The sequence below is a fragment of the Heterodontus francisci genome, chromosome 1 (genome assembly GCF_036365525.1).
Source record: "Heterodontus francisci isolate sHetFra1 chromosome 1, sHetFra1.hap1, whole genome shotgun sequence".
NCBI classification, from domain to species: Eukaryota; Metazoa; Chordata; class Chondrichthyes; order Heterodontiformes; family Heterodontidae; genus Heterodontus; species Heterodontus francisci.
In genome coordinates, this window is record NC_090371.1 from 141888763 (window position 1) to 141900847 (window position 12085).

At 40.4% G+C, this 12085-nt stretch overlaps 1 protein-coding gene across 7 annotated transcripts in view; it reads left to right on the plus strand.

Annotated features, from left to right (window-relative positions):
* The window catches only part of arap2 (ArfGAP with RhoGAP domain, ankyrin repeat and PH domain 2), a 413638-nt gene that overhangs the window by 153261 nt on the left and 248292 nt on the right, over nucleotides 1–12085 (plus strand). For all 7 annotated transcript variants that reach the window (XM_068036991.1, XM_068037024.1, XM_068037005.1 and 4 more), the window contains one exon: nucleotides 6305–6374. In XM_068036991.1, coding sequence (XP_067893092.1) covers nucleotides 6305–6374 — 70 coding nt within the window. The remainder of the gene's footprint in view (nucleotides 1–6304; nucleotides 6375–12085) is intronic.

Sequence of the window (12085 nt, forward strand, 5' to 3'; positions counted from 1 at the left end):
TATAGCACTAAGACCAATAATTTTTAAAAGCAGTGTATTCTAATTGGTTCCTCGAGACTTGATGCTTTCTTTAAGTAGAACTTATTATTCTCTTTTCCCAGTGAGCCTATATTCCCAATAAATTCACCAGTAAAGACGCAATTTTAGGATCGAACTTCCCACGTGTTTATAGATTAGATTAGAGATACAGCACTGAAACAGGCCCTTCGGCCCACCGAGTCTGTGCCGAACATCAACCACCCATTTATACTAATCCTACACTAATCCCATATTCCTACCAAACATCCCCACCTGTCCCTATATTTCCCTACCACCTACCTGTACTAGTGACAATTTTTATAATGGCCAATTTACCTATCAACCTGCAAGTCTTTTGGCTTGTGGGAGGAAACCGGAGCACCCGGAGAAAACCCACGCAGACACAGGGAGAACTTGCAAACTCCACACAGGCAGTACCCGGAATCGAACCCGGGTCCCTGGAGCTGTGAGGCTGCGGTGCTAACCACTGCGCCACTGTGCCGCCCAAGTTTTTAATCGTTTGTGCGATGTGGGCATCGCCTGGGCTCTGGATTATTGTTAGTGTTGATTACAAGCTGCTCTTTGCAGCTTTCAATGAAGAAGTATTGGCGAAGAATAGAAGGGGAAGTTTTAATTTTGTTTGTAGGACATGAATTATTAGTTTGAGACAGAATGAGACAGCATTTCCACTTTTCAGTAACAAAGTGCAGTCTACTATTGTACCAGTGTTCTCCACTAGGTGTAGCTAACGAGCTGCGTATATTTACCGACAGCTTAGTGGTTTTAAAAAAAACAAAATACATCATTTTGGTTCATTGGCTTTTAGACTGTTTTTGAAACTGACATCCAAAAGAAAAGTGGGACATGTACTATTAACAACTATTATGTTTTTAGTTTTTATTATATGACAAAAGATGATCTTTTTTTTTCCCCAGTGGACATCAAAAGCCTGAAATTTCATAGACGAAAATGCAAGAATACCTGCTTTACCCCTATAATTAACAATCTAATTAAATTACATTTTCAAAGCTGCACAGTATCTTTTGTTAGGTCATTAATTATAGAGAAAAAAATAAGGCATTCTCCCAATTTTTGGGGGAGGGGAATTTTTGCATCCTAAAATTCTGGCTATTTTGAAGGGTAAGGGATTGGCCCTTTTTGCAATAAAAGCTGGTCATCTAGCTAAATCTAATATGGATGAAGAACTTGTTTTTTTTATTGAAGTGCTGCATCAAATCTGGAGATGATGCGCATTTGATTTTCACAGGGACTCTGTCCAATCTAGTCATGTGATATATATGCAAGATTTAGTTTTAAATATTTAAACCATTCAGTTTTTGTGCTTGTGATTTTTCTGAAGATGAAAGTTTTGATAAAGGGGTGAAAGTATATGTCACTGTGTCAGTGACGTGGATAAATAAGAGTCATTGAGGAATGCAAAGTATGAAAGAAAGGCTGCTTCTGCCATCCCATATCAACTCTCTGTCAATTGCGGAGTTTGTTGAAGGGTTCAGTGCGATGTTCCCTCTAAGTTGCATAGCAATTCGGAATGTACAGTGCATGGAACAAACTGCCGTGTGTAACTCGGCTTCCCTTTAAGATGTGTGCATGCGCAGCTGCACAGCAGTCTTGAAGAGACTGTGTGGTGCAACAAATAGGCCATACAGCAAAGAGAAATTAGAAAGAGCATTGGTTTAGTGGCATCATCGCTGCCAGCACTGATTGTGACTCAGTGAATTTTAGTTATAAAATACTTAACACACAGATTGGAGGTTGCGCTTTGGGCTGGTATTAGCAAATAGAAGGCAGTTTTTTCCTAATGTATATGAAGGAACTGGCCCAAGTTTAAAGCTGCTGTTTTACTGTAACTTTAAGATCAATGCAAAGGGGTTGGGCCAAGCAAGGACATAATAGTGGTAATAGGATTTGGGAGTTAGGCAGCCACCGTGGTTTGGGAGTGCATTAAGGTGACAGTTATGAGAGAACCTCTGGTAGGCAGTCTCACACTGCTTGTGCTTCATGTTGGGTGTAGTGACCCAGCCTGCTGCAAGCTATATTTCGCACATGCTCAGACTGTCCATTGGAATCCTCGGTAACCTTCGAAACTTATTTTTCAATGTTTTAAGAGGAAGAAGACAGAAAAGGGAAATACTAAATTCTTTTCTAAACATATAAAAAGAAAAAGGATAGTTAAATGAATATTAGGGCCAAGAAAGGAAATCTTGTGGAAGCAGAGGGCATGACTTGTGGTACTGAATGAGCACTTTGCAACTGTCTTCACAAAAGAAGAGGGTGAAGTTAGTAAGTTAATGTCACAATAGAGGAGTGGTGAAGTAGTGATATTGGATAGGATAAAACTAGAAAGGAGGTGTTCAATAGAATGACATCACTCAAAGTTAACAAGTCACCCAGTTCGGATGGGATGCATCCTAGATTGCTGAGGAAAAACATCGATAGAGCTAGCAGGAACTCTGGCCACAATCTTTTCAATCCCCCTCGGATATGGGAGCAGTGCCTAAGGACTGGTGGATTGTGAATGTTACACATCTGTTCAAAAATGGGAAGAGAGATTGACTGGCTTGTAGTTACCAGATCTGTCTAACATCAGTGGTGGAAACTACTCGAACCCACTGGCAAGGATAAAAATAATTCCCATTTGGAGAAGCGTGGGTTAATAAGGGACAGCCAGCACAGATTGTTAAAGGCAAATCATGGCTATCCTGATTTGAGTTCTTTGAAGTCAGAAAGGATTGATTATTGTAGTGCAGTAGATGTTATATGAATGGACATTGAAAGCTATTTAATAAAGTATCACATCAAAGACTTATTTGGAAAATTGAAGCATATGAGATTAAAGGTACTGTGGTAACTTGGGTATGTAATTGGCTAAGGGTTAGGAGGCAGAGAGTAGTGGTGAACAGATGTTTTTCTGACTGGAGAGGAATGTGCAGTGGGACCCCAGGGGTCAGTATTGGGATCGTTGCTTTTCTTGTTATATACAAACAACCTGGACTTGGTTATAGGGAGTACAATCTTGAAGTTTGTGGATGATTATAAAACTTTGCAATACAGAAAATAGCGAGCAAGATAGCAGCAGACCTCAAGAAAATGTGGGTAGACAAGTGAAATGGCAATGAGATGGCAGATACAATTTATTGCTGATAGGTGTGCAGTGATGCACTTTAGCAAGGAGGTGCAAGAGAATTGGAGGTACACGTTCACACATCTTTGAAGGTAATAGGGCAAGTTGAATATAAAAACAAGTAAGTTTTGCTTAATCTTAACTGGAGTATTGTGTACAATTCTGGGTACCACACTTCAGGAAACATGACAAAGCCTTGGAAAGGGTGCAGAGAATGTTGACCAAGATGATACTAAGCATGTGAAGAGATTGGAGAAGCTGTGATTGTTTACCTTTGAGCAGAAAATGTTAAAGGAAATTTAATAGAAGTGTTCATAATTGAAGGGTTTTAGATAGAGCAAGTAGGAAGGAACTGTTCCTTCTAGCAAGTGGGTCACTACCCAGAGGACAGAGATTTAAATTAATTGCAGGAGAACTAGAGGGGAATTGAAACAAGGGAGGTGGAAGCAGATTCCATAGGAACGTTCAGAAGACAACTGGACATAGAATCATTAACAACGCAGAAGGAGGCCATTCAGCCCATTGAGTCTATAGAGCAATCCAATCAATCCCATTCCCCCACTGTTATGTCTTTATGTTGTTTTCTGGTTCCCAGATGTTAGAAAAGAATCACACTTTAAACTTGCAAAAGGCTGGAGTCAAGTCTGTTTATTACAGCACCATGCTGTTTGCTGTAGAAACCTGGTTGAATTGGTTTTTGTTTTACATATAACATGACTTCCCAGTGCAGCCGTGAAAGTGCCCCCCCCCCCCACTGGAACACTTGCACATAACAACTAGATCCAAGCAAATTAGTTCCTAACACTTTACAGATAGTATAACAATATATAATATCCGCTCTATCCCCATAGTTCTGCAAGTGTATTTTTCTTTTCCAATTTCCATTTGAAATCATTTGTCGTCTCAGCTTCCATCACTCTCATAGGCAGTGAGTTCCAGATCATTGCCACTCGCTGTATAAAAATTTCTTCCTCACCTCCACCCTGTACCTCTTTCCCAAAACCTTAAATCTGTGTCCCCTTAGCCTTTGTACCATCAGCTTATGGGAACATGTCCTTGATGAGTACCAATTTGTAGTGTTATTCGTAAAAAGCTGGGTTGTTGGTTAAAATTGGACAGCTCTTTCAAAGAGTCGGCACAACAGGTCGAATGTCCTCCTTCTGTGTTGTAGATTCTGAAATTTGTACTATAGCCACAACCTTAGAGACAGACAAACAATTACATAAAATGTTTTGAGATTTTTCCCATCCAGGTTAACTGTTATCTTTTTCTCCTTGAGATTGTTATGTGAATTATATTTTTGAACCAAGGACTGAAAAGTGCCTTTTTTTCCTTGTTATATAATATTCACTTTTCAATGTCCTAACCCTTTTGCAGTTTGTTTGCGACTGAAACATAGAACTACCTGACAACAATTGAACAGCATGACCGATTTTTAATTGTCTATAATCTCCAGCTAGATCTTGATATCGCTGGCTTAGATATAAAATTATCCTATTACATATGCAACTTTGAATAAATTATCTCATGTTCAAAGGATTGATGGGGTTGCTCACAATTTGAAATGTTTATTTATTAATATTTTATGTTAATACAAAATGTTTGTTTATTCTGTAGGTATCTGTTGAACCTGGGTTATTGTTGTGTGTATTGGGCTGTAGGAAATCTGTTGCCTATTAATACCAGTACATTTTTTCAAAGACCCTGAAATTATTCTATGGGATCCTGATGTGCAAACACCTGATTTGTTTATCTAAAATTCCCCTCTCTTAGCCAAGGTGTTAACATTTATATTTTACAATGAGATTGAAAGAAAAACTGGCATAATTTGGCATTTTTTAAAAAAATTGTGTTATCTCTGCTGATTAGCAGAGAGAAAACCCAAGACTAACATGCTAATGTTGTGCGCTATTGTCCTATGGAGTATTTTCAAAACTCAAATCTTTCTCTTGAACAATTTCATGAGCTACAGACCTCCTTACATTACAATGGTACTTACGCTTCAAAAGTACTTCATTGGCTGTGACACACTTTGGGATATCTTTTATGGTCATGAAAGCCACGATATAAAAACATTTAAATAGAGCCCAACATGGCTGAAAGTGTGCTGTGGAAATTGTAACATTTTATTCTCATTTTTTTTTTTGGACTTTGTGATGCTGAAGTCCTTTCAATTTGAAATCCATTGGCTGGATTCAGGCACGAGCTTCAAAAATGGCGGTCTGCGCGTCGCGGAGCTGCCGTGATATTCAGTGCAGTGGCTCATTTAAATGGACGGGGCGGACTGCCCACCCTGATGTCGTGGAGGGGCAGCAGTGCATCCCCGGCAATGGCATCAGGCGCCATTGCGCAGATGCCAATGCCATTTTTAAAGGGCTTTGAACACTCCATCTCAATTAAAAAATTTAAAGAAGTACTGCTTTCTAAAAAAATTAAGTAAATGTATCCTGACCTCCTTTCTACCTCCAAATAGCCACAGAATTAATTACTTGCCCTCTTGCCCCCCCCAAAAACACTTGCCTTGTGCTCCCGACCACCCTCCACCCCCTCAAAGTTCATCAACTTTAAAATTTACCTCTTCCCACCATCCCCTACACCAATGAAATGTCTTTGACGCCGCTTCTGCACTGGAAAACTTACCTGCTGCCCCCCCTCCCCACCAGTTTTCCATCTCAGATCACCAGTTGGGGATCCAAAGGTGTGGGAGTGCTGGCCACCGGCACTAATATTGGTGTGGCATGGAGGGCGGGAGCGCGCGCTCATTAATTCAGGTATTTAAATTTTTTTGCACATATAGATTTTGCTCCCGTTGCCAAGCGGTGGGAGGGTGGGGGTGCGGGGGGTGGTGGCGCCACGAGGCCTCATCACCGCTGGCAATATCAGGCCAGGCCTTCTCGGCATTATAATATAATAATGCTATATACAGTTTATAATACTATTATAAAAAATTATTTCAAAAAAATCTGAGTTGTCTCAGCTAAACTTTTCAATTCTAAGAGAAACTAATTTGTTTTTAGTAAATTAGCACATTTACCCCAAATATTGAAGAAATTTTTTTTGTATTTCAGTGTCACTAGGCATTTAAGCAAGGACTGACTGGCAGACTTTAGTCATGTTGCCTTTTTTTTTTCAACTTTATTCCAGGAATTGTGTGTTCCAGAAGCGATGGGTTAAGTTTGATGGAGAGAATTTGTCATACTACAACAATGAGAAGGTAAGTGTAGATCTGAAATGTGAACCTGCGAAACCTATTTGAAATCTAAACTTGTTGTCATATCAGTGATAAATGATGGGTTACCTCTGCTGATTAACAGAGAGGAAACTCAAACTAACATCCTAATGTTGTGCACTATTGTCCTATGGAGTATTTTCAAAACCCAAGTCTTTCTCTTGAACAATTTCATGAGCTACAAACCTTTTTGAAGTTTAAACGTCTTGTAATATCAGTGATAAATTGCATCCATAATATTTTAAAATCAACGAATGGTGGTATTGGAAGAAGTGATATTTTTCGCATTTACGATGGTCTGCGTATTTAAGAATATAGTTGGCTGGCGGTAAAATAGAAGTTGATTCCATTTTTTTAAATGGCCTCACCATCCTTTTTAAGCTGCTTGCTAACGGAATGCGATGTAACCCATTGATGATTCTCTCTGAATTTTCCCCTTCCCATTGCAGTACAGCTGAAGTTGGCAACTCAATGGAGTGTGTAGGGGGCAGGGGGCATGCAGTAGAATTTGATTCCCTTCTCATACTGGCACAAGTTGATAATTATCCAGTTTGTTTTTAATGGGATCATAACCAACAGAGCAAAACTCATGGATGCCGATTATCAGAACCTCAAGATTCATTAAATCTCATTGCAATAATAAATGAAATGTAGAGCAATGTATGCCAGATGTTTTTGTTGATTGCCAGATCTTTGTTTAAGTTGCTTTACGTTGCTGGTTGCTTTTTATGGCACTGTTGCTGTGGAGTGCAATGTTCATAAATGATGGTGACAAGTTGTATATAATGGGATCAGACCTTCATGGGATCGGTGCTAAAGCAGTGCTAGTTTTCTATGTAGAATCATATTGGAGTAAATTGTAGATGTGTGTGTCAGCCTCGAAAATAAGGCAAATTCTTTCAAAATGGGATTGTTTAAATTGCTTTTCCACACTTGTTTCTGTTGTAAGGTCCAGTAACTCAAAACTTTAATGGACTTGGAACAAATTCAATATGTAGGTTTATGTCTTCATTATTTTTGAGAAGGCATCTGTCCCTCTGGTGCAATTCAAGTTGGCCATTACCACTAAATTCCGAAGAAGGGTCACTGACCCGAAACGTTAACTCTGCTTCTCTTTCCACAGATGCTGCCAGACCTGCTGAGTGAATCCAGCATTTCTTGTTTTTGTACCACTAAATTAATGTTGAATTTAATTGCTTCGGAAGCATTTGATTTTTCTATCCAATGAAATATGTAGACATGTCAGAGCATGGTGTAGGTTTCTTAAAAGGAAAACTGCTTTTCTGATAAGGTGAAGGTGGTGCTTTAGACCACATGTCTTAATGCACATGGTGAATGAAGATGGAGCTGTAGTCCTTGGGCGAAGTGGACTTAGAGGGTGTGGGGGGAGGGAATGGGAAACAGGCGGGGGATGGGGTAAAGGTGGGAAAGAGAGGAGAAGTTGGGAGATAAGGTAGATCAAATAATATATAGTTTTGCTAGCCGCTTCAAGAACTGATTGAATGTATTTAACTGAAATAATTAAAATCGAGGGGGTAGGATTTCAACAGGCCCAGAACTACAAAAAAAAAGTGTAAAGAATGACCCAAAAATGGACCCAGAACTGCAATCGCTGAGAGTGATTTAAGAAAACTCGTGCCAAAAAAAAGAAAATGTGGTAGAGAAGGAGCAGAGTATGTGCCAAAAAAGTATCAGATCAAAAATGACATCATCAGGCTGCAACTTTTAAAACATAAAGTATCCCGCTTCCTGCTTTCAGCTGGAGCCTCATCCACCGTCTGAATCGCCACCGTGAATGATTTCTTTGCGCTTTTTGTTTGCAATTTAAGCCCTCGCCTGACCCTTTCCTGCCTGCTGATTGTGGGGGGTGGGGGGGGGGGGGGGGGAGTGGAGGGGCAATGTGGGTGGTGGCAGGATTAGGGGTGGTGGTGGTGAGGCGCATTTGGGAGGGGTGGTAAAATCCCAGGCCGTATACTTTTAGAACTGCAAAATGTGACAAAGGGCTGAGTGCTCGAAATGGGGAAAACTATTATAGTGCTGCCTACAGGTCACATGGGTAATTACAAATGTAACGGGGCTATGGATGCAAATTATATTGAAATTACCAAAAATAATATTAACAGGCTATCTATTTTAATAACACATAGATGTATTTTATGGATCCCTTCCCATATAACCATTTCAAAATGCAGCTTAAAGCATAACCAAGCACTACAGGCTCAATCACTTTGCAGTAGGTTGATCTATTGCTCAGGGTTATTGCTCTGAAGGCAGAAGCTAAACAGTGCTATTTAAAATATAATCCACAAGTGTCTGGCTATATGTTCCACCAGCTCCCTGGCCCTAATTGCAATCACACTGTGCTGCTTCTCATCTACAGAAATCTTCTCAATCTGTTAGCTTACACTCTTGGCCCTTCCAGGCATCAACGCACCTTGCCACTGCCACTACAGTAGGTGTGGATTAAGTTGCTGACTCCAGACCTCCATCTGCTGACCAGGTTACACTGCACAGAATTCTAATTACCACAAGGATTCCAGCTCTTTTAATTGCGACCAGATTCTGGTTGCTATTCTAGAGTTCCTCTCACTGCATCATGCTTGTGTTGATCTTTGACCCCAATGTCGCACTCCCCTGGTGATCTCCTTCCTACCTTTGTCCCAGACTCGAGTCTCTCCTGAATGGGCTGTGGCTTCCTTCTGCTTCAACCTGAATGTCCTTGACTGCGACTATCATTTGGCTCCAGAGCAGCCTTGTGATCTGCTCCGTTCCCCACTCCAGCTGCAGAACCTGCCTACTGAATTCTGGCCAACCTTTCCCTGTCTCCCTTTGAGGCCAGTAATGCTCCCATTGTTCCAGCCTTATATTATTCATCCACTCTGTCCTGTAAACACAAGAAATAGGAGCAGGAGTAGACCATATGGCCCATTGAGACTCCTCCGCCATTCAATACGATCATGGCTGATCTTAGGCTTCACCTCCACTTTCCCGCCTGCTCGCCATATCCCTTGATTCCCTGAGAGACTAATAATCTCTGTAACCCAGCCATAAATGTATTCAACGATGGAGCATCCACAACCCTCTGGGGTAGAGAATTCCAAAGATTCACAATCCTTTGAGTGAAGTAATTTCTCCTTTTCTCAGTTCTACATGATCAGCCCCTTATCCTTAGACTCTGCCCCCGTGTTTTAGATTCCCCGACCAATGGAAACAATCTCTGTGTTTACCCGATCCAGCCCCTTTGGAATCTTATGTTCCACTGAGATCGCCTCTCATTCTTCTAAACTCCAGACAGTATAGACCCAATTTACTCAGCCTCTCATCATAGGACAACCCTCTCATCCCAGGGACCAATCTAGTGAACCTTTGCTGCACTGCCTCCAATGCAAGTATTTCCTTTCTTAAATGTGGAGACCAAAGCTGCACACAGTATTCCAGATGTGGTCTCACCAAAGCCCTGCACAATTATAGCAAGACTTCTTTATTCCTGTACTCCAATCCTCTTGCAATAAAGACCAACATGCCATTTGCCTTTTTAATTGCTTGCTGTACCTGCATGTTAACTTTCTTTGTTCCTTGTACAAGCGCACCCAAGTCTCTTTGAGCATTAATACTTAAAAGTTTCACACCTTTTAAAAAATCTGTCTATATCTCTTTACAGCCACTCTGTCCTCCCCACAGCTTTCCTTTCCACCTACCTTTGTATCATCAGCAGACTTAGATACATTACTCTCTGTTTCTTCATCTAAGTCATTAATATAGATTGTAAATAGCTAAGGCCCCAGCACTGAACCTTGTGGTACTTCACTGCCTGCCAATTTGAAAATGCCCCATTTATGCCCACTCTCTGCTTTCTGTCCATTAACCAATCCTCTAACCATGCTAATATATTACCCCCAACTCCACGAGCCTTTATCTTGCCTATAAACCTTCTGTGTGGCACCTTAACAAATGCCTTTTGGAAATCCGGGTATACTACATCTACTGGTTCCCTTTATCTACCCTACTAGTTACATCCTCAAAAAAACTCTTAATAAATATTTCAACTGGATTTCCCTTTAGTAAAATCATGTTAACTTGTTCTAACCATACTGTGCTTTTCTAAGTGCATTGTTAAGATTTCCCTAATAATAAATTGCAGCATTTTGCCAACAACTGATGTCAGGCTAATTGGCCTGTAGTTCCCTGTTTTCTCTCCCCCTCCTTTCTTTGAAAAGTGATGTAACATTTGCCTCCTTCCACTATAATGGGATTGTTTCTGACTCTAAGGAATTTTGGAAAATCATAGCTAGTGCATCCACTATCTCTGCAGCTATCTCTTTTAGAACTCTCGGGTGTAGACCAGGGATTTGTCAGGTTTTAGTCCTTTAAGTTTCTCCTACAATTTTTCTCTGCTAAAATTAATTTCCTTAATTTCCTCACTCTTTTTAGTCCCTAGGTTACCATCTATTTCTGGTCTGAAACTTGTGTCTTTTGCTGTGGAAGACAGACACAAAATATTTGTTCAATGCCTCTGCCATTTCCTCATTCCCCATGATAATTTCTCCTGTCTCTGCTTCTCAGGGACCAACGTTTACTTTACTTACTCTCTTTTTGTATATCTATAAAAGCTCTTAAAATATGTTTTTATATTACTGACTAATTTACACTCATTCTACTCTTTTTATCAACTTTTTGATGGCTGGTTTCCACAACACGCCCAATCCTCAGACTTGCTACTTTTTTTTTGCAACATTGTAAGCCTCTTTTAATCTAATTACTATCCTTAACTTCCTGAGTCACGGGTGGGTATTTCTTGCTGAGTTTTTGTTTTTCTATGCAATGTATTTTTGTAGAACATTTTGAATCCTTTCTTGAAAGGTTTCCCACTGTTCATTTTCTGGCAAACCTTTTAGTCTATTTACCCAATTTACCTTGGCCAGTTCTCGCCTCATACCTAGTAACTGGCTTTGTTTAAGTTTAAGGTTCTTGTTTGTGATTGGAGTATGTCACTTTCAAATTTAACATGGAATTCAATGGTATCATGATCACTATTTCCCAGTGGATCTTTTACTACATTACTAATTAACCCTGCTTCATTACACATTACTAGGTCTAACACAACTTTTCCCTTAGTCAGTTCCACAATGTATTGCTCCAAGAAACTATCCCGAAAACATTCTACAAACTCATCTTCTAGATCACTCTTGCCAATTTCATTGTCCCAGTCTACATGAAGATTAAAGTCCCCAACAATTATTACATTGCCTTTGTTACAAGCTTAAATAATTTCTGGTGGGTACAAGTCCCTCATCATCCATCACCTTAAAGTAGATGAGTGCGCTGACATTATTGGCCTGTCTGAAGTCTAGTTTTAGGTAATTCTGTTCTTAAAGGTTTAGATTAGAGATACAGCACTGAAACAGGCCCTTCGGCCCACCGAGTCTGTGCCGAACATCAACCACCCATTCATACTAATCCTACACTAATCCCACATTCCTACCAAACATCCCCACCTGTCCCTATATTTCCCTACCACCTACCTACACGAGTGACAATTTATAATGGCCAATTTACCTATCAACCTGCAAGTCTTTTGGCTTGTGGGAGGAAACCGGAGCACCCGGAGAAAACCCACGCAGACACAGGGAGAACTTGCAAACTCCACACAGGCAGTACCCGGAATTGAACCCGGGTCCCTGGAGCTGTGAGGCTGC